At 45.0% G+C, this 26,983-nt stretch overlaps 1 protein-coding gene across 3 annotated transcripts in view; it reads right to left on the reverse strand.

Annotated features, from left to right (window-relative positions):
- bbs9 (Bardet-Biedl syndrome 9) overlaps positions 1–26,983 on the reverse strand; it is a 157,432-nt gene that overhangs the window by 84,566 nt on the left and 45,883 nt on the right. For 2 of the 3 annotated variants that reach the window (XM_072668458.1, XM_072668460.1), the window contains exons 16-20: positions 25,475–25,489; positions 21,219–21,359; positions 16,742–16,837; positions 16,358–16,530; positions 15,712–15,864 (exon numbers count right to left, since the gene is read on the reverse strand). In XM_072668458.1, the coding sequence (XP_072524559.1) occupies positions 15,712–15,864; positions 16,358–16,530; positions 16,742–16,837; positions 21,219–21,359; positions 25,475–25,489 (578 nt within the window). The remainder of the gene's footprint in view (positions 1–15,711; positions 15,865–16,357; positions 16,531–16,741; positions 16,838–21,218; positions 21,360–25,474; positions 25,490–26,983) is intronic. The other variant, XM_072668459.1, reaches the window with a different exon arrangement.

Genomic DNA, 26,983 nt, shown 5'->3' on the forward strand with positions numbered 1-26,983 from the left:
TGTGACTGCTTTTGGCATATGGTGAGATCTTCACTTCCAGAATTTGCTGGTATTTCATTGAACCATTCTTCCTTCTTCCAGTCAAATGCTGCCTGTGTCACCGGCTGCAGCACAAACCCAAAGCATGATGGCTCCATGGCCATGCTTCACAGTTGGAGTGGTTTACTTTTCATGGAAATCTGAACTTCTGAATTTTAAGCCCCTTCTGACACAATTTATTTCATGAAGGTCGTATTTACATTTTTACAGTAGAACAGTGTCAAGTCAAATTTATTTGTGTAGCTTTTTACAACTGTTGTCGTCACAAAGCAGCTTTACATAATTAGTAATTAATAAAAGACAGAGACAAAAAAAAGAAATAACGCAAGAAGACAAAGGATCAAAGACCCCCAGTGAACCCCAACGGCGACAGTGGCAAGGAAAAACTCCCTCAGAGCTGGAGGAAGAAACCTTGGGAGGAACCAAGACTCACAAGGGGGACCGACCCGTCCTCCTTTGATCAGAACTATTTATAAAATATTGATAAAAATTACCAAACCAGATACAGCAGATAGTTAATAGTGATGATATTAATAGTGCAGATAGTTACGAGTCCATTTAGGTTTGAACATGGTCATTAGACAGGTAGCAGTGGTAAGGAGGGTGTGCCGCTGGTCTGGTATGGGTGGTGCTGGGTGGGGGGCCTAATGGTCGGACTGGTAGGTGGCAGCTGGTCTGACGCAGGTAGACAGGACCTCAGTGGGCAATCTTCCAGCAGGTCGGGCTGGGTGGCCATTTACTCTGAGAAGGTGCCATCACTCTAGAGCTAGAGGTTCTGCACTCTGATACAACTGACTGGTGTGCTCGCTTATTTATATCTGCAGGGCACGAATACTGTATTAAATATGCTGAAATACCAGGACAGAAATAAATGTGATATTCCTCTCTAGTGCTGATCCTGGTCCTAGGTCCTCTAAGGTCATCTGCATAAAATACATCAGCTCTTGGCACCAGCTCACACTTCCCATTTCGCTGCATGTGTAAACTATAACAGAGCTTTAGTCACACGTCTGTTGGATGGCCTGGAAAGCCGCCTCGGTGATGGATATGTATACGTATGTGGTGGGAAGAGAGCGAGAGAGTGAGCCAGAGCACAAATTAGCGAGCAATGGGCAGCTACATCAAACAGCTCTGAGCATCTGGGCATGTACGTGCCTCCTCGGAGACGAAACACCTTAATGGCCTTGCGGTTAGATAGTGCAGGGTGGTCCTCCGCCTACGGTGTAGGACGAGGGAAGGTCAGGAGCTGCAGGAGCACCACCCTGCTGGGGCTTTGGAAGGGTGGCTGGAACGTAACCACACTGCACTGCTGGACGTAAGGAGGACGGCTACCGCTGTACAGCATTAGACTTCCGAACGATCTACGATGGTTTCGTCCAAATCATCACTGTAATGGAGACTTCTGTAAATCTGCCTCGAGACTGTTTACACATGCAGCAGTCAAGCACAGGCCTATTGAGTGGGTGGGTTAAGTGGCTCAGAAAATTGGGGAGAAAATTGGGTTTAAAAAAAAACTGAAAACACTGGAATGGGATTACGCAACTGCAAAAGAGAAGCCTTGAGAAGTAACCTCTTCCGCAGACCCCCTAGTGGCCATTCTGCTAGAAGAATGGAAATATACTGAACCTGTTCAAATGTGGCTTAATATAGCGTCACAAAGGGTTCCAAGGGTTCATATACAGCACCCTTTAAGCTAGAAGTGAGCTTACATTGGGTTTGGAACACAAGACATCAAACACCAAAAAAAAAAAACTGCTTTACAGAAGAAGCAAAAATAACCTTCTGAACTTCCAATGGAAGTCGATGTAAAATAATTGTATTCATTTAGGAGCATTTTGATTGGTCCCTTATATATATATATAATATAATATATTTAATTTATAAAAAATAAATAGTTTTTGCCCAACTTAGTGTGTGTGTGTGTGTGTGTGTGTGTGTGTGTGTGTGCACGCACCCATGTCCACACGGACACACGCAGCAGTGACAGCTATCCGGAGTGTGTGTACGTTCGTTCATACTTCATTCCAGCTTCCATATTTAGGAGCTGGGAGGCCTTTCATTACTGCAGCTTTCTCTACTCATTTTAGCAGACGCTCTGTTCCAGTCTGTAATCACCAGGCCAAATTCACCTCCCATGCTGCAGCACACACACACACACACACACACACACACCTCCCATACTGCAGTCCACCTCCATACACACACACACGAATAGATACACACCTCCCGCACTGTAGCCTGTCTGCTTACACACACACACACACACTCACGCAGACCCACACACACACACAGTGGTGGTACATATTAAAGGTCAGGTGCACAGTCACATACAAAGACACACACAGAGTCACACAAGCACACAGTGGTCTCCGGATAGGTGGGTATACTTTCCTGGGGAGCCTCTCTCCAAGACGTGTGCCTATATCTGGACCTAAGGACCCCAATCTGGGCCCAAATCAAGACTTAACGCCAGGGTTAAAGTTCTGGATCAAACGACCAAGTTAAAGTTTGAGTGAACGTCTAGGATCAAAGTCAGGGCTTAACGTTTCGGCTAAAGGTCTAGATCAAAAGGTCTGGGCTTAAAGTTTAGACCAAAAAGTTTGGGCTAAATGTCTAGACCAAAAGGTCTGGGCTAAAGATCTAGACCAAAAAGTCTGGGCTAAAGATCTAGACCAAAAAGTCTGGACTAAAGATCTAGACCAAAAAGTCTGGGCTAAAGATCTAGACCAAAAAGTCTGGGCTAAAGATCTAGACCAAAAGGTCTGGGCTAAAGATCTAGACCAAAAGGTCTGGGCTAAAGATCTAGACCAAAAAGTCTGGGCTAAAGATCTAGACCAAAAAGTCTGGGCTAAAGATCTAGACCAAAAGGTCTGGGCTAAAGATCTAGACCAAAAAGTCTGGGCTAAAGATCTAGACCAAAAAGTCTGGGCTAAAGATCTAGACCAAATGATCTGGGCTAAAGGTCTATACCAAAACATCAGGGCTTAAAGTCTAGACCAAAAGGTCTGGGCTTAAAGTCTAGACCAAAAGGTCTGGGCTCAAACTTCAGGCTAAACGTCTGAGCTTAAAGCCGGGACCAAAAGGTCCATCCTAAAGGTCTAGACCTTTATGGTCTGGGCTTGAACTGGACTAAACAAAATTTTAAACATTGATTCCCTGGACAGTAGAGACAGTTTCTCCAACAGACGCAGAACCTACTCTTTTTTTAATGCCCTTGATTTTACAAGGAATGAGTGAATGAGCAGATGTCCCATACCTTTGTCCATATAATGTATGAATATGTGACAGCAAACTCAAACTTATGATCAGTGATTCCAACTGAGCCTTTCCAAAAAGATGAGAATGACAGAATAACGATTCCTAACTTACGAATCCTGATCAGAAACTTCTGGAACAATTAATCCAGACTGATTACAGCGACTCCAGACTTCTGAACTGTGATTCCAACCATTATGACCACACTGGAACTGGGTAAAGTACAATACACACACCCGGACAAGAGCAGCAATGCATATGAAATGTGAAGTATTATTTTTATTACTACTGATTGAGATTAACAGTACATAATAAAATTAAACCAGTTAAAATAATTACAGATACCCTCACACACACACACACACACACACACACACACACAAACAGTCCAAAGTAAGAGCAGGCACACACAAACAAGAACGCAAGACAAAACGCAGCTGAGACGCCACAGAGCGCATCTCCAGCAGATAACACTCTATCTGCCTGCGCACTTAAAGACAACACAGCATTAGAGCAGCGGTTACTGTCTTCTCCACGCTTCAATCTCCGGCCAAATCACGAGCTGCAGCGCACGTGTGTGTGTGTGTGTGTGTGTGTGTGAGCACGCGCCAGCGAGTCTGAAAAACAGAAGGACCTTCTGCCAGGTGTGCAACTGTGGCATCTCAGTATACTGGAAAACAGACACACACACACACACACACACACACAGGTAAGCAGATAAGTCTCTTTGTATTTGCATTAAAGTGAAAATCTGTCAGAAAGCTGATGCAGACTCAGACTGAGAATCTGAGCTAAAATCTGGATAAAAACATAGAGGAGCTACAAAGAGACCTACGAGAAAGATCTGGTCTAAAAGTCTAGACCAAAAGTTCTGGGCTCAAACTTCAGGCTAAACGTCTGAGCTTAAAGTCTGGACCAAAAAGTCTGGACCAAAAGGTCTGGCTTAAAATATCTAGATGAAAAGGTCTCAGCTTAAAGTCTAAACCAAAAGGTCCGGCCTAAAGGTCTAGATGAAAGGGTCTGGGCTCAAACTTCAGGCTAAACGTCTAAGCTTGAAGTCTGGACCAAAAGGTCTGGGATCAAACTTCAAACTAAACGCCTGAGCTTAAAGTCCAGATCAACAGATCTGGTCTAAAGGTCTGGGATTAAACTTCAGGCTAAACATCCGAGCTCAAATCTTGAGGCATGTAGTTTGGACACTAGCCTCATAGCGCCATTTCAGACATGAAGCACATTTCAGACACCAAACATGGCTTGGCTAATTCATCAGATTCAGGGCAAGGGGGAAACCCCTTAATTTCTGGCTGAACCACCGTTTTAAGGGCCAGGAAAATGACCTTTTCTCACTGGTCGTCTGTACAGTGTCTGTTTACAGTGGACAGCCATTAAATGCCTTCACTGCAGCAATGCAAGCGAACGCTAACTCACTCAGACTTCTGCTTCCAACCAAAGAAACCTTCCCTCTCTGAATCTCTGACTTCCACCCTGCACCACTGCTGCCATCCCCCTTGACTGAAAGAGGACCCTCTTGACATTCTGCTGCCCTCTGCAAGCACCTCTAACTGCCTATTCTTTTGGGGCGCATAAGAGACCTGACATGCACTTCAGTCTCAATGGATGAATATATAGAGGTATATATACACATGCCACATGGAGAGCTAATGGGCGTGCGAAAGCAGCTCGGGCTGGGAAAGTGGAAAGCTGAGGGGGAAAAAACACCATATGACTAATATAAAATAAGCCCAAAAAGACGAGTGAGTCACTGGACTCGGGTTAAATGGCCCAAATTAAAGTTAAAGGCGCCGGGCTTCTTAAAAATAATAATAATAAAACAAAAAAATGAAATAAAAAAAAGCTCTTTTTAGGTCCCTTTAGGTTACAGCTTGGGCAAAGACAACAGGGCTGCATGAAGAAGGGTGACTGTAAAGGCAGGGCAGGACAGACGTCGTTTCTGGAGTTCGTGATTCATGGAGCGCTGAGGAAAGTAAGGGGACGCGTACGAATCTCGAAAACAAGGAATTTATGGCTTTTAAATGGACAGTTAACTGAAAGCACTGCTGCTTTACTCCATACACCACAATACCCTGCTGGTATAGGGGATTGAACCGGAACAGGATGGTCAGCAAATAAAGTGCTCCATCGTCTCGGGAGAATAGAGGGTTAAGGCCCCAACAGTAGCTTTGTTCAAGTAAAAAATAAATAAATAAATAAAAATACCGGTATTAGCAAAAAATAATAATAACAAAAAAGAAAATAAACCAAAACTTAATTAATAAAAAATAAATAAATAACAGATTTGCAGAATTTCATTTTTATATAAATTTTTTTTTCAGAGTTTTGAAAACCAGAGAATTAATTGATTAATTAAGAGAAAATAATGAGCAGATACATCTATAATAAATAATTAATAACTATATTATATACTTTACTATATATACTATATATATTATATATATATATATATATATATCCAATTTTATATATTTTTGTTAATTTATTTTTTATGAAGAAAAGTAATTTCTTCAGGGACCATTTATTATTATTATTATTATTATTATTAATAATAATAATAATAATAATAATAATAAATAATAAATAATAAATAATAATTTATTTAAGTAATTTATTTGAGATGTACAGTGTGGTCAGTTTTTGTCCAGCATTAATTACTATGATGCAAAAAAGTCTTACTTTATTACTTTTATACACTTTAACTTATAATAATTATATAATATTTTTTTTTACTTTATACATCCATCTTTAATTAATAAGCTGACATCACTGTATGAGTGTCTGTCCTTCATTGTGATGTGTACTTAGTATGTTTGTTATAACGTATAACTTGAAACACTATACACTAGACTAACTAACTGCCCACATAGAAACTTCATAACACAAATGTCTCAAATTAAGCATATCGAATTTTTTATATGTATAATTTTAATGTATTTAAGTTAGTAAGTGATGAATTTTGCTCCATGTATTACATCTAACATAAAAGCCCATCCATCCACATGGCCACACCGCTAGGGCTTGACGACTGACTTTGTGCCGACCTTTCTCCAAAGTCACCTCGCCCTCCGGGTGCACCACCTCGGCGCGGCCTTCATTCATGCCGGCCAGATTAACGCAACAATGGCAGATTTATACGATTACGCGTATTTGCTCTGTAATCAGAGGCCCTCCATGGCAAAGGCCGTCCGACTCGCCGCCAGCACCGCCGGATATTTACCTTGTTGCTGTAAATTTTGAGCCGCCCCTCTGTGTGTATGTGTGTGTGTGTGTGTGTGTGTGTGTGTGTGTGTGTGTGTGTTTTCTTTCGTCTTCCTCGACCGTAGCTGTTCAAAGAAGGCCATTGAGAGAAAAGCAAACAGGTACGGCGCAGCCAAACAGAAGCTTGTGTTGGAGCTGCTGCCTGGATGCTGGGCCACAATCAGCCCACTGTCGGCTAGCTCTGTAGCTTCATTAGCATTACCGTTCACATCAGAGAGGAAGAGAGAGACGTGCAGAGGACGGATTGGTGTGTTGACCCTGTAGCTTTGACCCTGGACAGATTTGGGACAGATTCATATTACAATTTATTTCTCTTATTATGCATTTTTAACTTCCAAAAGTTTGTGGACACCCTTTCTAAAGAATGCATTCAGCTACTTTAAGGTGCACCCATTGCTGACAGATGTGCAAATACAGACACACACACACACAGCTTGTCTAGTCCCTGTCGAGAAGTACTGCCAATAGAATAGGACTCACTAAAGCAGGTAAATAAACATGACCCTATCAGCACCATGCTGCCCTATGCCAGGCGTGGGCTAGTAGAGGGGTATAAAGCCCCCCAGAAGCAGTGAGCTGTGGAGCAGTGGAACTACATGTGTTCTCTTGAATGATGATGGTGCTCCATCCAATACTTCTCAGATCAGTTCGGACGAGTTGGGGATGTGGTGGAGTGATAACTCTCTAACCTTACTAAGGCTCTGGTCGCCTTATGCAATCAGATCCTCACAGCAATGCACCTCCAAAAAAGCAAGCAAAAAGCCTTCCCTGGACTGTAGAGAGAGTTACTCCAACAAAAGCCGGACACAGATTTTTGGTATAAACAATAAATGAGCGGGTGTCCCAATACTTTTGTCCATATATCGTATATAGATATAGTTATAGTAGCGACCAATTAACGAGCTAATTCATTATTTAATGACCACACTGACGTTGGGCTTGGCTTGAAAAAGTTCAAAGACGCTTCGGGAACCTGGTCAGCTCATCACCTTCCTTTCCTGCAGCTGACCAGGGCCAGCGGAAGGTGCGCTGCAGCGCTTGAACATACACACTCTTTCATGCGAGCCTGCAATAAAGACACGCGTAAATCTCCACCTTTTCCACTCCTCAAGCCACTCAACACAAACACAGCACGCACACAACCAATGGATTCAGCCTTAAATCTAAAGAAGGAAACTTCCCTGCGAAACCGCAGCCGGGCCAGGGCTGTATATCCACGGTGCGGCTCCAGCCTTCTCCCAGCAAACAAGAACCTGTTCACACACACACACACACACTCACACACTCACTCATACATACATAGGCGGGTTGCGCAGAACCATGCATATTTATAATGAACATGTAGAAGAGTTACACACGTTCCATAAGCACGTCAGAATACAGCAATTCCGTACGTCCGGGTCGGGGTAATTGGTGGTCCAAATTGGGGAGGGAATGACTACAAGGCGCCAGAGGGAGCCCGCGATGGGGGTGAATGGAGCTAAACAGCTAAAACCTCCGAGTTAAATTAGCGTCCAACCATGTGTCCAGGACCTTCCTTCAATTTGGAAAGTAGACTCATGTATTTCACTAAAAAAAGCACAGAAAATGAACCTGTATGCTTCAATTTCACTACAGAATCTACAGGTCAGTAGATACTCCAGCATTACTGCTGCTGAGTGCTGACCGCTTGGCGACTCGGGCTGCCGCTGAAGTTACGGCCAGTTACGCCACGACCTGGGCAGCTGATCCGCCCTCTAGTGTCTGATAAACCTGGACGACATCCTCAAGCGGAAATTCTCCTCTCTACAAGCCCTCTCACTCTTCCACAGAAGGTCATATTGAAACAGGTGTCGCTGCACAGTAGAACAGTGCACCAGCACTCCAGGGCCTGCTAAATCATACTGAACGCCAGGGCTTCAGATCCGCCTCCTGGAAAGACCCCTTCGGAGATGCTGCTGCTGTTCTAACTAGGAACTTAAGAGGACCAACAACGGAGCCATGAGGAACTCAACAGCAAAATCCAAGCGCGAACCAGCCAAACCAGCCTCAGCGCCGAGCCAGACATCGCAGGTAGTCCGAATAAACGCCTGCTGTTGAGACGAAGAACTTAAGCACATGAAGAAAAAAGAAACAGCAAGGAAAAAAAATGCACATTATTGAAGCGTATAACTAAGTCAGTCCAGAGGTCAACTTGATCTCCATTGTTACTGTGAGTGACCGGAAACGTCGACCTGAAAATGCTCCTCCTTCTCTGAGTGGTGGTCATATTTATGTATATTTATATAAAAAAATAAATAAATAAAAAAAATAAAAAAAACGTAAGCTCTTAATCTTAAGACAAAGTCTATCTATTCATGGGGCGGAACAGGCTAGTCGATGCCATGCTAGAAAGATAGCGCCAGTCTTTGAGTCAGATGATGCCGTTGTATCTAGAAGAGATGGCGGCTGATGTGGGGTCACGTACAGTAGCTGCTGAACGTTCGTTTATCAAGCATCTTCCAGGGGAACAGGGCTCCATAAATGAGTGTTTTGTGTTTTAAAGCGGGCGTCACAACAACAGATGTTGATATTAACACACAGACGAGCGTCCTCGCTCCCACCCACACATACCCACCCACACACACACACACACACACACACACACACCAAAGTATCAATCACATCACAGATACCAAGCTTGTCCATAAAGCCTCGGCAGAACTACTGCTGAGCAGCAACATTGGGAAAGGATAACTCTGTGTGTGTGTGTGTGTGTGTGTGTGTGTGTGTGGCCGGTGAAGCATAAAAAGGCAGAGCAGCGTGCCAGCACTGGTCTCTCGGCTCCTCTGGAGCTCCAGCTGCTGTTCTAACTAACAACTTAAGAGGACCAACAACGGAGCCATGAGGGACACCACGCCAAACTCCAAGCACAAGCACGAACCAGCCGAAACGTGAATACGCAAGCACTCAGCGCTCAGCACCGAGCCAGAAATCGCAGGTGGTCCGAATAAGAACTTAAGGACATGAAGAGAAAAAATGCACTTTGTTGAAGCGTATAAACGGAAAGCGAAAAGTACGAGTGGGTCTGGGTGGTGGCTGATTAAAAAAAAGAAAGCGAAGTGGTGGGCAAGGTTTCCCGTAGCTAAGCAGGGTGTGCCCATGAAAGCGAAGGCTTTTGGGGTGGGTTGGGGGGCAAGCATTTTAATTACAGTATGGATAATCTCGTTAGCACGGTGCTAGCAGCTCAGAGCCAATCACAAAAGAGCAACGGGGAGAAGATATTCCCAGCTTCTTGAAGGGATCCCGATTCTATAGCAACACGAGCACAAACGAGATGCTTCAGACCACTGCGGCCCCCAAATCCACCTTATTAAGACAAGATGTTACGTTAGTCATGAGGAAGCCTAAGCCGCGACACACACACACACACACACACACACACACACACACACGTTTTGTGTGTCCAGTCAAGCCAATGGTGCTTTTGGGTCCAGCAGTACCAGCTTGTCCAAGAGAATCTAACAGAAGCGCTGCCAGCATGCCTGGGCCCCACCCCCACTGAGCCTGCCTCCCTTTGGGCAAACACCTGGACAGCTCTCACAGGGATATCTGTGTGTGTGTGTGTGTGTGTGTGTGTGTGTGTGTGTGTGTGTTTCCAAGATCTAAAGAATGGCACAAACTCCGATTCATACACAGCCTGCAAGAAACACCCTATATGTCCAAATGTTTGTGGACACTCATTCTAATTAATGCATTTAGCTACTTTGCTACTTTAAGTGGCACCCACTGCTGACACAGATGTGCAAATGCATACAAACAGCTTGTCTAGTCCCTGACAAGCTCTCTGGAGAAGATCAACATGCTCCAGCCATGGGCTTGAGGGGTAAAAAGCCCCCAGCATTGAGGAGCTGTGGAGCAGTGGAATAACTGTGTTCTCTGGAATGATGGATGGTGAAGCTCCATCCAATACTTTTGGGATGAGGTGGGATGGTGATCCATCCAACATCCTGACCTCACTAAGGATCTGGTCACTAAATGTAATGTCGCTTAAATCCTCACAGCAATGCTCCTCCACAATCTGACAGAAAGGCAGCTTCCCTGGAGAGCAGAGACACCCGTTACTCCAACAAAAGCTTTTTAATACCCCTGATTTGGGGGGGAAAAACAACAATGAACGAGTATGTGTCCCAATACTTTTGTCCACAGTGTTTTACCACTGTTTTACTGTCATCAACATTACATATCAACACTCAGGAGACAAATGGATGGCAAATTTCCATGTGTCTAAATGTCCATGTGAGGTTTTGTCCTTGGGGTCTCACGTTGAGCCCACACATGGATGCCCACCAGGATCAGCGATGGGACCAAGAGGTGTTAAACATGAGCCCCATCTGGGTTGTACACTGCATACAGGGCCTAGATGAGACCCCTGCGAGCTTAAGGTGGGCTAAAATGATGGGGCCCTCCTGGGAAGCCACATATGCAAACCCACTTAGAGCCAATGCCCACCTGGAACCCACCTAACCCACGTTCCACCCATGTGAGACTACTCTGAATGACCTGAATTACTCCGTTTATACATCAATCTCTGAACCATGAGGAATTTTTGGAAAATCTGAGGAATAAATTATTAAAATCTTCAAAAGGACAATTTTTTGTCCTGACTTTGGAGGTTAGCCTGTTTTTTCTCTGCTTGTCCTACAAAGTTAGGATGTGTCTGTTTTGTCCTTAAAATGTATAACACACACACACACACACACATACACACACACATACACACACACATACACACACACATACACACACACACACACACACACACACACACACACACACACACACACACACACACACACACACACACACAAACCGCCTCCAACCACCAGCCATTAATCGCAGGTCCTGCATAGACAGGGGGATCAGTGCTGGGCCTTGTTTGGACGCTTTTAGCGGCAGTTTAGCCCTGTTTAGCCTTGTTTAGCGCCCCATTTGGGCCCAAATAAATCAGGCCTGTCAAGAGAGAGGCTCCATTATGAGCGCGGGGGCCCCTGCCGAGGCCTGTCACTCACAGCCCAGCCACCTACACCTTTCAGTCGCTAATTACAGGGAGCCGCGCCGCGCCGAGGCTAACGGGCTAACGCGCCGAGGCCTTTCCGAGGCCCCCTCCACATGAGGGAAAATATTTGTGGGAATGTAGATTGCTGGGGATTCCCCTCCCTCCCTGATGGTGGTTCTAAGACTCCTCTTTTTTCTCTCTTTTTTCACTCGATTTTTTCCTCTTGCTCGTCCTAACTGCTGTTCAAAGTGGCTGCCAAGCCCTTTGGCCAGAAGGTTGACAGCCAGGCTAAAGCAACACTCCCAGGGTCAGCGGCCTGGCAAGCTACGGACCCTCCAGTTCAACCGCCTGCCAAAGGTTTTGAGGACTTTGCAGTAAATAAGCATGGCTTTCTTTGTTGGCTTGACAAATAACAAATTTACCACCCTGTTACTTTCCCTCACATATTAAACATGCTGACGTACCCTTAACAGAGGGCTCGCGTTGCCATTTTTGGCTTTCTGGAGTCAAACCGGAGTTGAGCATGGTTAAACTGGATGGAGTGGAAACCCTCTGGTCAGGGTGTTTGGGTGCATTATGGGTGTATTTAGAAAAGAGCAGCAGCCTCAGGCTTTGCTCTCGACATGATGATGAAGGCGTGGGGTGTGATAACTGTCTATAGAAAAGCAGCAGCAAAAATCTAATTATTGCTCTGAAATTTTTTAAAGGAGGCAACCTTTTGACCCGGCAGTGTGTGTGTGTGTGTGTGTGTGTGCGCGTGTGTGGATATGTGTGTGTGTGAGTGAGGGTGGCCGTGGATCAAAGCATTCAGACTGCCTTTTTAAGAAGCAGCCGGAGCCGAGACAACACAGGACCTTTCAAGCATACATCCACCACATCATCTCCCTTCATGAATAAAATATCAGAAAAGTGAGAGAGTGATGAGAGGGTGAAATCTTAGCCGTCCGCAAGCGTGCTGAACATCGCCCGCGGCGGCCCAACGCGGCCCGCAGCCTGCTAATGTATGGTGATGCGAGTCTCATCAAAAATGCATGAGTGACATGAACTTCTGGAGCTTCGGAGTCAAGGAGAGCTGGCTGTCATCTCGGTGTCCAGCACTTATGGTGTTTATGAAAAGGCACCATCACACATGGGCTCTTCTATTTAGAGTAAACACTCACCGAGCACTTTATTAGGAACACTACGCTGATACTGGGTAGGGCCACCTTGTTCTGGAAACATTCCTTGGAGATTTTGCTCCATGTTGACATGACTGCATCACCCCCTTTTTTCTGGCTGGGAAGCACCTTCAAGCTCTGCCTCTCCCGTTCTGTCCCATCCCAGAGCACTGGATTCAGATCTGGTGAATGGGAGGAAGCAGCACTGAAGAACACTGAACACAGGCCAGGTCGGAGCCACTGCAGCCTCAGCTTTCTGGTCTTGGCTGACAGAGGTGGTGTTCTGAACCTGAGGTGGCCTTCTGCTGTTGTAGCTGCTGTATTCTCCTCGAGGTTGGTCATGGTGTTGGGCCTTCTGAGATGCTTCTCTGCTCACTACAGTTGGGTATCTGAGCTACTGTAGCCTTTCGGTCAGCTCCAAGCTGTCTGACCACTCTCAGTTATCGACCTTTCTCGCTCATCAACGAGGCGTTTCCGCCTGCAGACCTACAGAAATGCCGCTCCCTGGATGCGTTTTTCTTATTCCACCATTCGGGCGTGCTGAAATTCTCAGGAGCTCAGCAGTTCTAGTGGTACTCAAACCAGCTACCTGACCCACTGTATCTATTTAAACAGCTTAGCAGCACAAAAAGCTTTTCCCCACCTTTTCCCACCTCAGCACCTCTCTGGCAGCCTGAAGCCGGGACGGACGCGTGTCTGCGTGCACGAGTGCGTGCATGAGAAGATCTGAATTATTCATTCAGAGCACACATCAGTCTCCCGATCCCATCGATACACTCCGTGCCGTTGGAGTGTGTATACATTACAGCGTGTATAGGGTGTCGCCATTTCCCGCATGCCATTCGCACGAGGAGCACGGGAAGGGAGGCAGGAAAAGAGCTGATGGAGCAAGTGACACACATCATCATACAAGTATACATTCTATGTCCAAATGTTTGTGGACAGCCCTTCTAATGAATAAATTCAGCTACTTTAAGTTGTGTGAGACACACACACACACACACACACACATGCAGCTTGTCTAGTCCCTATAGAGAATCACTGCTTCCAACAAAGAAAAAGCAGGAGAAAAAACTGAATAAGCAGGTGTCCCAATACTTTTGTCCATTTAGTGTAGGCCTAGCTGCTGCACCAAGTGAGACTCTGAGCTTTACTTGGCCTAAAAACACCAGTTAATGTGGACTTTTCATTTTACTCCTATCGATTGGAGACAAATGGTACGCGAGGAAAACAGATCAATGAAAAAACGGCTCTATTGACCGTGACATCACAGTCCGCTGGCATCAGCGAAGGAAACTGAGGAGCTTTTTAGTGCTACGGTAGGACACAAGCTCTGCAATGTCTGAAAGATACTTCACTTTGGACTTTCCACAGCTGCCTGGGCCAATCCTGGCATACTTCAATGCGTAGGGCATTGGCGTAGGGCATTTTGAGCCTGATCCAGGAACGATCCTTAGTTTTTACCGCTGTGTTCTAGCAGAGCACCCTCTTAGGACTTCTAGACAGCATTACCTGACATTATTCCCAGCCTGTCTCAGTGAGGAGCGTACTCGGAAGGTAATAGAGCAGTTTAGAACAGTCTAATTTACAGTGGAAAGTCCTCCAGCAGCATTGAGCTGTGAATGATGGATGCAATCATATGACTTGGGGAGTTGGGGATGAGGTGGGGTGATGATCATCCAACATCCTGACTTGACTTACTCTCCTGTTCGCTGAACGCAATCAAACCCTCACAGCAATGCTGCTCCAAAATCTCGTAGAAAGCCTTACTCCCTGAACAGGTTCTCCAACAAAAGGAACGCCAACTTTTCTTTCTCTCTGATTTCAGAAGAAACAAGGAATGAGCAGGTGTCCCAATACTTTTGTCCATATGTCGTCTTTAAAATAATGGTGGTACTTTCTTCAGCCATGCCACAGAAGAACCACTTTTGGTTCCATCGAGAATCATGTGTGTAGTAGTGAGTGTGGAGAGGGTCTGAAGAACCTTCACTTGATGGTTGGTTCTTTGCCCATTGGAAGGTTCTCCTGGCTCCCAGGCTTAATAAGCGTCGGGATTGGCTCAGCTCTCTGAGCTCTGATCAGAGACTAATTCAAGGACCCGCATGACAGAGACACATTATATAATGACGTTATTAGAACCCGAGAGAAAACCCACACCCACACACACACACACACACACACACACACACACACACCATCATACATACACTCTTAATCATGATCTTCTTAATCATGATCTGGTTAATGCCATTAAAAGCCGGCTAAGTGGGAGCAGCGCTGCGTCAGAGTCGCCTCCATTGTAAACAGCTCTCTCAGAGGACCATCACTTTGCAATTCCGCAAATGTGCGCACACACACACACACACACACACACACACACACACACACACACACACACACTCTCGAAAAGTGCTAATCAAGTTACACTAGTGCATGATGAACCATACGCACAAACACATTCAGCTTACTAATGGGCCATTAAAAAGACAAATGACATCAGCAACTGATGACTGTATAATATAATTACCAGCCATCCCCTCTGGGTCCCTCATTCACTTCTCTTTCTCACTCTCTCTCTCTCTCTCTCTCACACACACACACACACACACACACACACACACACACACACACACACACACGTGTTTGAATCTGGCAGGTGTTCTTTACATCATGTCAAACAGACGTGGACTGGTTTGGACTGTATTAGGTGAAGGAGGGTGGTTATTATAGAGGTTAGCTGCTCCACAGTGGAAATGCTGTGACCTTCCAGCGCAAGAACCACACTCCTTTCTTAGGTTCTCAACCAGCCCTGTTGTAGCTATAGGAATTGGGAGCTGAATGGTGGTCAGTGGAGGTCAGTCAGACTGGACTGTACGATGTTAAACACTATAGACTTTGAACTGAATTGAATGGATCGGTATCGGCCAACAGTCAGCATGTAGGTGCAAGGTGTGTGTTGCGTGCGCTCACCTGCCGGTAAGTGCCTTCCATGAGTGTATCCAGGTTCTGCAGTGGGGCGGGGGTCTTGTCTTTGAAGCGGGTCAGCAGCCGCCGCTGGATGGCTCTGAACTGGACAGCCCTCTCCGACAGCAGGTCCTGATATTTCTGGGCATTCACTCGCAGCTGCAAACAGGCGAATGATGTTTACTAACCTTCATGGGAAGCAAACTTAGGATATTTCGTTGTCCGGCCTAATCTGGAGTTGCATGCCTAATGACTGCGTATAGAGGTCACTAGAGGTCAGGAGCTTGGAAGCTACAACAACATGACAATTGTGCTGAAACTGAGGTCATGTGTTTAAATATTATTAATTATTAAATATTATTAATGAGTTCCATAGCAGCTCTAATCAGGTCCATCGTTCAGAAACTCCTCATCAGCCCCACTTAGGCATGATCCACAAGCAGTAAGAACCTGGTGATAGGACGGTATCACACTACAGAGGTTACTAGTTAATATACTGGGGTTTATTCCCAGCCCAAGTGCTTATGTGGGGCTCACATGGGCAGAACCTGGGCTAGGTGGGTTCCAGGTGGGTTCCAGGTAGGCATGGCCTCTAAGTGTGTATGTGCGTTTTTACTGGGAGTACTATGTGGGAATGAGAATGCCTTTTCACCTCGAAGTGGTGGTCCACGGTCTCAAAGTACTCGGCCAGCGGGATAGGGCCGGAGAAGCTGTTGCGGAAATCCTTGACGCCGACTTTGGCAAAATGCCGGTCAAAACGCTGCACTAGTTCCTTGGCAACCAGCCAGATATCCTCAAAGCTCTCGCTCTGGATCCTGTAGCGCTCTGCAGGAGGCCCAGACACACACACACACACACACACACACATACACAAAGCAGTCCTATCATCCTTGGCTCTCTATAACACCTGTAATTAGCTTTTGACAATGTAGAGCAGATCACAGAACACACTCTCCTGATGGATGAGTGTGTGTGTGTGTGTGTGTGTGTGTGTGTGTGTGTGTGTGTGTGTACGTGTGCTCACGTAATCACTCACGGGACGTTTTGGAGGCCAGGACGGTGACTCTGGAGCCGGCGATGAACTGGAAGGCCAGGGCGTTACCCTCCTTATCCTCAGCCTTAGCCACAAACTCTTTGACAGGGAAAAGAACAGGATTGGGAAAAGGTGAATGCCCCTGGCAGGTGATGCTTAAGATCTACATGATGTATAACGTCCCACTTTGTAGTGCCGTTCTGCTTCCAAACTAGACCACAATCCGTGAAATGACACCTGATAAAAGCGGTTCCGGTTAGTCTAAACGGTTCAAAGTACAATATCTGTCAAAAAAGTTTGTGGACACCCCTTCTAATGAATGCATTTAGCTACTTTAAGCTGCATTTACAATGCTGACACAGCTTATCTAGTCCCTGTAGAGAAGTATGGTAAACAGAATAGGACCCTTTGGAGAGCAACATGAACCTACTGGCACCATGCTGCCTAATGCCAGGCGTGGGCTAGTAGAAGGGGTATAAACCCCCCCCCAGCATTGAGCTGTGGAAGAACTGTGTTCTCTGGAATGATGGTGGTGCTCCATCCAATACTTTTGGGAATAGTAGGAGTACTTTTGGGAGCAATCAAATTCTCACAGCAATGCTCCTTCAATGCTCCCTGGACAGTAGAGACAGCTGCTCCAACAAAAGCAGGATAAGCTCTTTTTAACAGCCTTGATTTCAGATGGAAAATGAAAATGAACGAGCCCAATACTTTCGTCAACATAGTGTAACTCATTCATTCCGTGTCCAAAAATATGAAGATCTGGATGCGGTTTGAGAGACGGGTTGAGAGATGAGTCTGGGTGAAAATTTACAGAGAGCGATGGGGACAGTCTAAATCCAGTGTTTGTTAGCAACGTTAGCCTAGCGTCAAGCAGCACACATCAGATATCAAACAGGGCACAGTATAATACTAAAATCCCTCTCTCTCTCTCTTTCTCTTTCTCTCTCTCTCCATCACACACACTTACACAGCGGTCCCACAGCGGCAGGTAGACGGGCGTCTGTGGCCCTGGTTCTCAGGCTGTCCCGCTGTGTGGCAGGAGGGATGTCAGACAGAGATAGAGACACTTATCTCCCCGCAGGACGCCAGCCAAGGTGAACTGAGCACAATGGCGGTGTTCCTTATCTCCCTGCCCCCCGCACTCGCCGCTGCTTTTATCTTGGGGTGGGGGTGGTGGTAAGCGGTCCACAAGCCTGCTGTCTGCCGGCCCGGCACCCCCTACAATGCCCCCTTCAATACTCCCCCTCACCACAAGCAGATAACCTGTCATAGGCAGCTGATAAGGAGGGAAGACTTCAGCCGTGGCCTCCTGTCAACAAGCAGGCATGAGAGGTGTGTTTATAGAGGACTCTAGTGGAGCTCAGAACCCGCGAGTTAGCCGTTCGCTAGCAGCTTGGTGACAAACAGAATTTACAAGAAGGTGAAGCTGACCTCAAGGGACGGCTGTGGGCTCAGAGTGGCACAGCGCTCTAACGCACTACCACTGTGGCCCAGGGGTCGTGAGGCTTTGCCATCAGCGGCCGGAGTCAGAGAGAGCACAACTGGCCGAGTGGGATGATGATGATGATGATACCTCGGCTGCACTCTCCCTTCATCACTCTTAAAGCAACGTTGGCTGGCAGAGGCCTCCGTTAGCTGGTGCTCATGTATTGGAGGTATTGGACGTGTGGTATATTCCTTACCCGTCTAGCGATTAGGGCATTGCGAGGGAGCTACGAATGGGTGGGTTAAATGGTACCGCCAAATTTGGAGGGTACAGCAAAAAAAAATATATATGGTTGTGTGTCCCAAACAGAAGGCAGCTGCCTCGATGCCTATGCAGTCTCAAAAGTCAGTACCTTAGAAGGCATCTACAACCGGATGGTGTTTGAGATGCACTTTGAAGGGAGCAATAGGTCATGATGTTGCCAGGATAGACTATTACCAACAGTAAAGGTGTGTTTGGAGGAAAAAAGAAAAAAAAAAATCATGAAAAGAACACCTGTCCAACTGTTAAGCATGTCAGTGGATGAATCATGCTGTGGGATTGCGTTGCAGCCAGTGACCATCTGTACAAAAAAAAAAAAAAAAAAAAAGATGAAGAGATGATAATGATCCTAAACCCCTCAAAATCCACAGTGGACTACCTCAAGAGGCCCAACCTGAAGATTTTACCATGGCCCTGGACAGATCTCAAAAGAGCAGTGCGGTCCAAGAAGCTTTTGGCAAGCAAGAATGGGCGAGAATCCCCCAGGCAAGACCCGAAAGCCTCTTCGATGGTTACAGATAGAGGTCCCAAGCTGCAATATTTGCCAATGGGCATGCTTATAGGTAGGGAGCTGGTGCAAACGGTTAAGACTTCTAGCTCTAGCCAAGCTGTGGCTAATCGCTTACATTAAAGATTCAAGGAAAATCAGGATTTCTGTCCAACCGTCACGCTAACACGGTCTCAGGTTCATCTCTTTTAACAGTAACCAGTAACTACCACAGCTTTTCCTATATGCTAACACGTCCATCAATAAAGCCTGCCTACATATATACATACAGTCGACCCCGCAGCAGTCTACCCCGCATTCATAAACATTCAACAGATTCAGGCACTTGTGTACTGGGCGACTGAACGTTGCTCCAGGCGGCAGCATTGTGCCCTCCGTGAGTCAGCGAGGAGTTTCCGTGGAGGATGTGTCCCAGATGGCTGTTTAGACTTCATGGCCACTTGGCTGTGACCGTGTGGATGTCGAAACTGAGGCCGAGTTTCCTCCCACGGAGCAGCTTCTCCAGCGCTGACGACAGACGCCACTCGCCTGCCACTGAGGCACTAAACACATACAGCCTTATAGTCTTCCAGTCTCCACGCGTGGTTCTAGCTTCATGGAGTGGCCGTTTGGCAATAATCTGCAAACTGGCGTTGTCACAAAGCAGCTTTACACAATCAGTAATTAGCAAAAATACAAGAAATCAAAGAAGACATGAAAACATAAGACCCCCAGTAAGCAGCTAAAGACCACAGTGGCAAGGAAAATCTCCTTCAGAGCTGGAGGAAGAAACCTTGGGAGGAACCAGCACTCACAAGGGGGACCCATCTGTCCTTCTCTGGTCAGAACTATGTATTATAATTGGTATACTGATTCTTAATCATAACATAATAATCAGGGTGTAGTATATTATAATATAGTCACAGCAGTGATGGTCAGAGTAATGAGAGTAATAGATGGGTAATAGTGGTGATATTAATAGTGGCAGATAGTTAAGAGATGTCATTTTCGATGTCAATAATGTCATTTTCAAACGTACGGTTTGAGATAAAGGGTAATTAGAGTAAATCAGGTTTGTGATAGTTGGGGAAAAGGGTAACTATTGTACTTAATGAATCGTAGTGAGGTTGTGAAGTGAGGTACTGATAATTTGCAACAGTGGTGCAAAAAAAGAGCAAATCAGGTAAGCTGGTATACCATCAAACTATTCCGTTAATGGCCGTTAATACATGGACTCATTACAGGGTTTTTTGTTTATGGATCTCGATGAATCGTAGTGAGGTAGTGATAGTTGGAATGTACTAAAGGTTTCTTGGGGAAATTTTGAGAGAAATGCAAACTCGACTAAATCTGATTTAATATTCCTAACTATATATATTAAAACATGTATATAACTCCTTTAATATATACATATAGTAAATTCATATATATATATATATACACAAACACACACACATATATATATATATATATATATATATAAATTAGTGATAAAAGTCACAAAACCACCTAAACTGTTGTACTGCTCCAGTGTGCAACATTTTCCTAATCATAATATAATAATCATGGTACAGTATAACTTAATATAGTCACAGCAGTGATGGTCAGAGTAATGAGAGTAATGATGGGTAATAGTGGTGATATTAATAGTGGCAGACAGTTAAGAGGTGATGTCATTTTCAATGCCAATAATGTCATTTTCAAATGTACAGCTCCGTTAACACCCAGAAACTGACTCTTTTGTTTTAGTAAGGATCCTAAAGGATTTACTGAGGTTGTGAAGTGTAGACCCCACTTGCCAGCCACTGCAACACTAAACATACACAACCTCAGTCTTGGGGGATAGGGGAATGCAACACAGATGCCTTGGGGGAAAACATAGGGGAGAAAGACTAAGGCAGGTAAATCTGATTTATCATCAAACAACTCCTTTAACACCAATAAACAGACTCTTTAATGGATCTTGATGAACTGTTTGAGATTGTGATAGCTGGTATGCAATGCTGGAAGTGCCTTGAGGAACATGTGAGAGAAAGGGCAACTTGTTAAATCAGGTTTATCATCAAACTACTCCTTTAACACCCATAACTGATCTTATTGAACTGTTTGAGGTCGTACAGTGAGGTTGTGATTGATGGCTTTAATGGAGGTGCCCTGTGGAAAATTGAGGATAGAGAGTGACTCAGGTGAATTGTTTGAGGTTGTGAAGTGAGGTTGTGGTAGTGGGGGTGCAGTGCTGGTACCTGGGAAGACCTCACTGAGGTTGACTGGAGATTTGTTGGTGTCCACTGTGATCTTGTACTTGGCATTCTTAGAGGGCGAGGTAGGGCAGCACACCAGAGATAGAGGCAGCACAAACTTGCACTGAGCCACTCGAGGAACTCCTGAGAACGGGGACAAAGAAAAGCGAAAGGTTTAATTATGGGGACGGTTTGGCCATCCTAACCCTAACCTTAAATCAACCCTAAATCCTAACCCTAACCTTAAATCAACCCTAAATCCTGACCCTAACCTTAAATCAACCCTAAATCCTAACCCTAACCTTAAATCAACCCTAAATCCTAACCCTAACCTTAAATCAACCCTAAATCCTGACCCTAACCTTAAATCAACCCTAAATCCTGACCCTAACCTTAAATCAACCCTAAATCCTAACCCTAACCTTAAATCAACTCTAAATCCTAACCCTAACCTTAAATCAACCCTAAATCCTAACCCTAACATTTATCCTTAAATCAACCCTAAATCCTGACCCTAACATTTACCCTTAAATCAACCCTAAATCCTGACCCTAACAAATTTACCCTTAAATCAACCCTAAATCCTGACCCTAACACATTTACCCTTAAATCAACCCTAAATCCTAACCTTAAATCAACCCTAAATCCTGACCCTAACACATTTACCCTTAAATCAACCCTAAATCCTGACCCTAACACATTTACCCTTAAATCAACCCTAAATCCTGACCCTAACACATTTACCCTTAAATCAACCCTAAATCCTGACCCTAAAGCTAATCCTAAAAGGGTAATATTAAGATTAGGGTTAAGGTTAGGGTAAGGGTAGATGCAGGGTTGGGGTTAAGGTTAAGATTAGGGTGCAGGGTTACATTTATTCGGCAGTCATTTACATTCAGCTTCAGTTCAGTTAGAGTTCAGTTGCATTTAATAGACAATTTAATAGTTGCTGTTAGTTGAATGTCAGGTGAGCATCTATAAGGCATGTACAGTGGACCATCCAAGTAAAGTGATAGAGATTATTTCCCATCATGCTAGTGGTAAAAATTTACAAGACAAGAAACTGTTGAACCGTGTTAAAAAAAAAAAAAAAACATTTATTGCAATATATTGTGATTTTAAACAATACAGGAATTTTCACAAGAAATCACCTGATGTCAATTATCCAACATTGTCATAAAATAATAATAAATGACATCGGACAGGGATAATCTGATCAGTTAATCAGGGATAATCAGATATGTTATGGGAAACAAGAAATGCATGTTTGATTTAAATAATATATTGTATCATCCTAATTCCAACCCTGGAAATATGTCGGCGACAGTGAAATCGCTTTGGTGGAAGGCCGGCTTGAACACTTCCGAAATAACGATCCAATCTAAAACACAATCCGATATGGATATTGCTTCTAAAGCCAAAATCCAATACAATCATACAGCCTAACAACTCATAACCTTATTAGACCCAACATTAGACATTAGACCCAGCCTTAATCAATTGACTATACTCTATAATGGTTCTGCTTAGCACTAAAAATGGGTTCCTTGACTCATAATAATAGTGGAACCCTTTCTGGTGCTGTAGTAAACCATCTACAGAAGGCTTTCCATGCACCAATCAGAATACCTTTCACAAGTCAAAGAACCATTTAGGAACCCAAAAGGTTCTATGAGTGGTCATGTTTCTATACAACAACAATTGACTATGCTAAAAAAAAAAAAAAAACATTGAAGACCCCCCCCCCTATTTTTTTTAAGGCTGTGGCACAGTGGGTAACAACACTGTCCTCTGTAAGTTGCTCCGGATAAGAGAGCGTCGGCCAGCATCCCATAAGTGCAACCGTAAGTCATGTGTGGAAGTGAGAGCAAGCACAAAAGTTCTCAATCTGCTGGCTCAAACGGATAGAAGGAGAAAAAAAAAAAAAAAGACTCAGAAGATCAAAGCGTCACCTTGAACCTTCAACCCCCCCCCAAACGTAAAGCTTTCCATCCGTTCCGACGGAGCTCGACTTCCTGTCCTCTCCCTGAGACCTTCCCAGCCTCATCAAATAGCACGTTATAGAAAAAGAACAACAAACATCCCGCATCTCCACCCTTCAATAATGTCTCAGGCACGGACCAATTAGAGGTTCCTGAGAGACCTCCAGCCCAGATTACCAGTTGAACGTGGCAACCGCTCTGGGCTGATTCTCAGCTCAATAAGAAAGCCCTGGCTGGAACCAACCCAGGCCTGGCCCGGCACTGGGAGCAGAACGCTAGCGGCTCCAGAGAGCGCTACAGTAATCCCTTCCTGTTATGTCTGGCCAGGTAACCGGAGCTGCAGGCCGAGGGGCTCGGCTCATGTCACTTTCGCTGAGATAACAGCGCAGGAACGAAGCCCCCCTCTCCGAGGATGTGTGGGGCCACCCAATCGGTCTGGACTGACCTGGGAGCGAGCAGTCAGGAGTGATGGGATGCTAGCTCGGAGCCGGAGCTTGTGCGCTGGCGAGGCGTCAGGCTGAGGAGAACCGGAGAAAGTGACTCATACTTTACCTCACCTTCTGCTCTATCTTCTCAAGGGGAAACTGGACTGGAAGTGGGCCTTCTCCGTGGCTGGACCGATCTGAGGTCAGCCACAATAGGCTGTGCTGGCCTTCTGGTCACCATTTCTCCTATAAATCCTTGGAGGAGTGAGCACACTTTAAAGCACACTTTCCCTGCATAAACTAGATTCATAGCAACGGAGTAAAAGGAGCGCAGGCCCGATAAAGATCCACATGAGGTCTGGAGCTGAAGTGACAGCTCGGAGATGACACGGCGAAGGGGAAAATACTGTTTTCCCTTGAAAAGTCTGGAGCAGCTGCATGCTAGCGCTCCAGGAAGAAAAACAAGTACGGTCTCCACAAAGAGATGGGGCAATTATTAAATATGATTTGTGGCGTGGGTGGCCGTCTACCTGCCACGGAGTCAGGTAGCCTTTGGCTCGTAGCTGTTCTGCACCTTTCTGTGTTATTGGGGGCGGTCACTCCACATAACCACGGGCTAACATGCTACTCTATATGTCCAATTACTTGTGGACAACCCTTCTACTTTGAGTTACGCCCATGACTCTGACACAGAGCTGACAGATGGGTATAAAGCCTTCCCCCAGCATTGAGCTGTGGAGCAGTGGAACTACTGTGTTCCCTGGAATGATGGATGGTGCTGAATCCAAAACTGCCATCAAATTCTCACCACAATGCTCAGCCAAGCAACTTTATTTTGGGGAGAAACAATGACTGAGCAGGTGTCCCAATACTTTTGTCCATCTAGTGTACCTGTATATGGATCACCACCCCAACTCATTCCCTAACTCCACCCAAAAGTATCGAGTTGAGCACCATCGTCATTCCAGAGAACGCAGTAGTTCCACTGCTCCACAGCTCAGTACTGGGGGGCTTCATACCCCTCTACTAGCCCCCGCCTGGCAGGCTTAGCCCATGCTTATCTGCTCCAGAAAGTCCTATTCCTTTGGCAGTTCTTCTCTACGGAGACTAGACAAGCTGTGTGTGTATATGTATGATTGTGGGTGCAACTTAAAGTAGCTGAATGCGTTCATTACAAGGGGTGTCCACAAACATCTGTCCATAAACGTAAATTAGTGAACAGTGTAGCACTGTGTTGCTCCATCCTCAAATTAACTATCTTAGCCTCCAGTGCTGTAAAGATCAACAGGAAGCCATGCACTAGCCTCCATCTCAACACCATGACCACCCCTGCGGAGAACCCCCGGTTCTCCACCTCCCCACTGATCAAGGTCTTAGATGTTTGCGAGTGTGTGTAAGTGGAGATGCTTCAAAAAAAAAAAAAAAAAAAAAGGGGGACGGTTCCTCAAAAACAAGCGACATGAGGACGCATGACTTCCATCGGTCAGTACAATCAAAACCTGTGCCGGGGCTGGAGGTTTGGAGAGCGTGAGGCTGGCTGGTGCGACTGGTGTGACTGGTGGATGGGGGGGCGTGCGACGGGGGCTGTACACACATGTGGATTATGAAAGCATGACTGTATGTTTATGTCTCTGTAAGGCCTGTGTTGTATATGTCTAAGGTTTTCTGTATACATGTGGAATCTGTGTATGTACAGTGGTGCCGTGTGTATGTGTGTGTGTGCGCGAGAGACGTATAGAGAGAGTATAGAGGGATTTTTCTCTGCGCGAGTGTGTGAAAGACCTCTGAGGCTATCGTGTTTCACACTAACATAAACACTGCTCTAGTCCTTCCTGTCAGTGGCTGCACTCACCTGCAGGGTTCAGCTCTTTCACAGGCAGCAGAAGGAGAGAGGAGGGAAAAGAAATGTCACTTTTAAGAGCGCACACACACACACACACACACACACACACACACACACACACACACACACACACACACACAAAAACAACTCACTAAGCTGTGAGTTTCATACATAGTGGGAAGAGTTAAGAAACACTAAGATCTGAAAAATAAGGGTAACCCTTAAAACACTCAAAATGGGGTTCTAGATAGCACTAAAAGGGTTCTTTCACTTGTAACAACAGAGGAATCCTTTTTGTGTCTATATAAGATCCTTTATGGGTCGATATAGACAGATATGTTTTTTTGGCTCTCTACAGAACCACTGCCTTTATTAAAGTACCTTTAAAAGAGTGTAGGCTTGTGATGAATGGATCCAGTAGTAACAGTGGAACCCCTTTTTGGTGCCATAAAGAAAAGGTCTTTTCTAAAGAACCATCTACAAAATGTTTTCCACCAATCTGAAGAACTCTAATCTGGCAAAGAACCATTTAAGCAGGGTGGATCTGGAGGTATCAGGCAGTAAAACCAGCAGGCAGAGGTACACTCTTCAAAATAAAGGTGCTTAAAATGAGAAGAACTTTGAAAAGAACCATGAAGAACCATGTTTGTAATGGAAATGGGTGAGTGTGAAGAACCTTTTAAGGGTTTAAAGAACCTTCACTTGATGTAAAAGTTCAAGGTTCTTCACACTCTCCCATTTCTACTACAAACATGGTTCTTCATGGTTCTTCTCAAAGTTTACCTGCTGTTTTTACTGACTGAGTAAAATAAAAGGTGCCTCAGACGGTTCCTTGAGGGATGCCATAGAATAACCACTTATTTAATGCCATCCCTCAAAGAACCATCTGAGGGACCTTCATTTTCTCCAAGAACAGGAAGAAGTTTGAACTTTTACATCAAGTGAAGGTTCTTTAAACCCTTAAAAGGGTTTAAAGTTCAAGCTTCTTAGACCTGATCTTGGAGAAAACTAAAAAAATTAAGGACCATCTGAGGCACCTTTTATTTTACTCTAAAGAGAACCAGTAAAAACAGCAGGCAGAGGTAAACTTTGAGAAGAACCATGAAGAACCATGTTTGTAATAGAAATGGGAGAGTGTGAAGAACCTTTTAAGGGTTTAAAGTTCAAGCTTCTGAGACCTGATCTTGGAGAAAACTAAAAAAATAAAGGTGCCTTGGATGGTTCTTTGAGGGATGCCATTAAGGAAGTGGCTATTCTATGGCATCTCTCAAGGAACCATCTGAGGCACTTTTTATTTTACTCTAAAGACAATCAATAAAAACTGCAGGCAGAGGTGAAGTTGTAATAGAAATGGGAGCGTGTGAAGAACCTTTTAAGGGTTTAAAGTTCAAGCTTCTTAGACCTGATCTTGGACAACACTAAAAAAATAAAGATGCCTTGGATGGTTCTTTGAGGAATGCCATAGAATAGCCACTTCTTTAATGGCATCCCTCAAGGAACCATCTTAGGCACCTTTTA

The sequence above is a fragment of the Salminus brasiliensis genome, chromosome 23 (genome assembly GCF_030463535.1).
Source record: "Salminus brasiliensis chromosome 23, fSalBra1.hap2, whole genome shotgun sequence".
NCBI classification, from domain to species: Eukaryota; Metazoa; Chordata; class Actinopteri; order Characiformes; family Bryconidae; genus Salminus; species Salminus brasiliensis.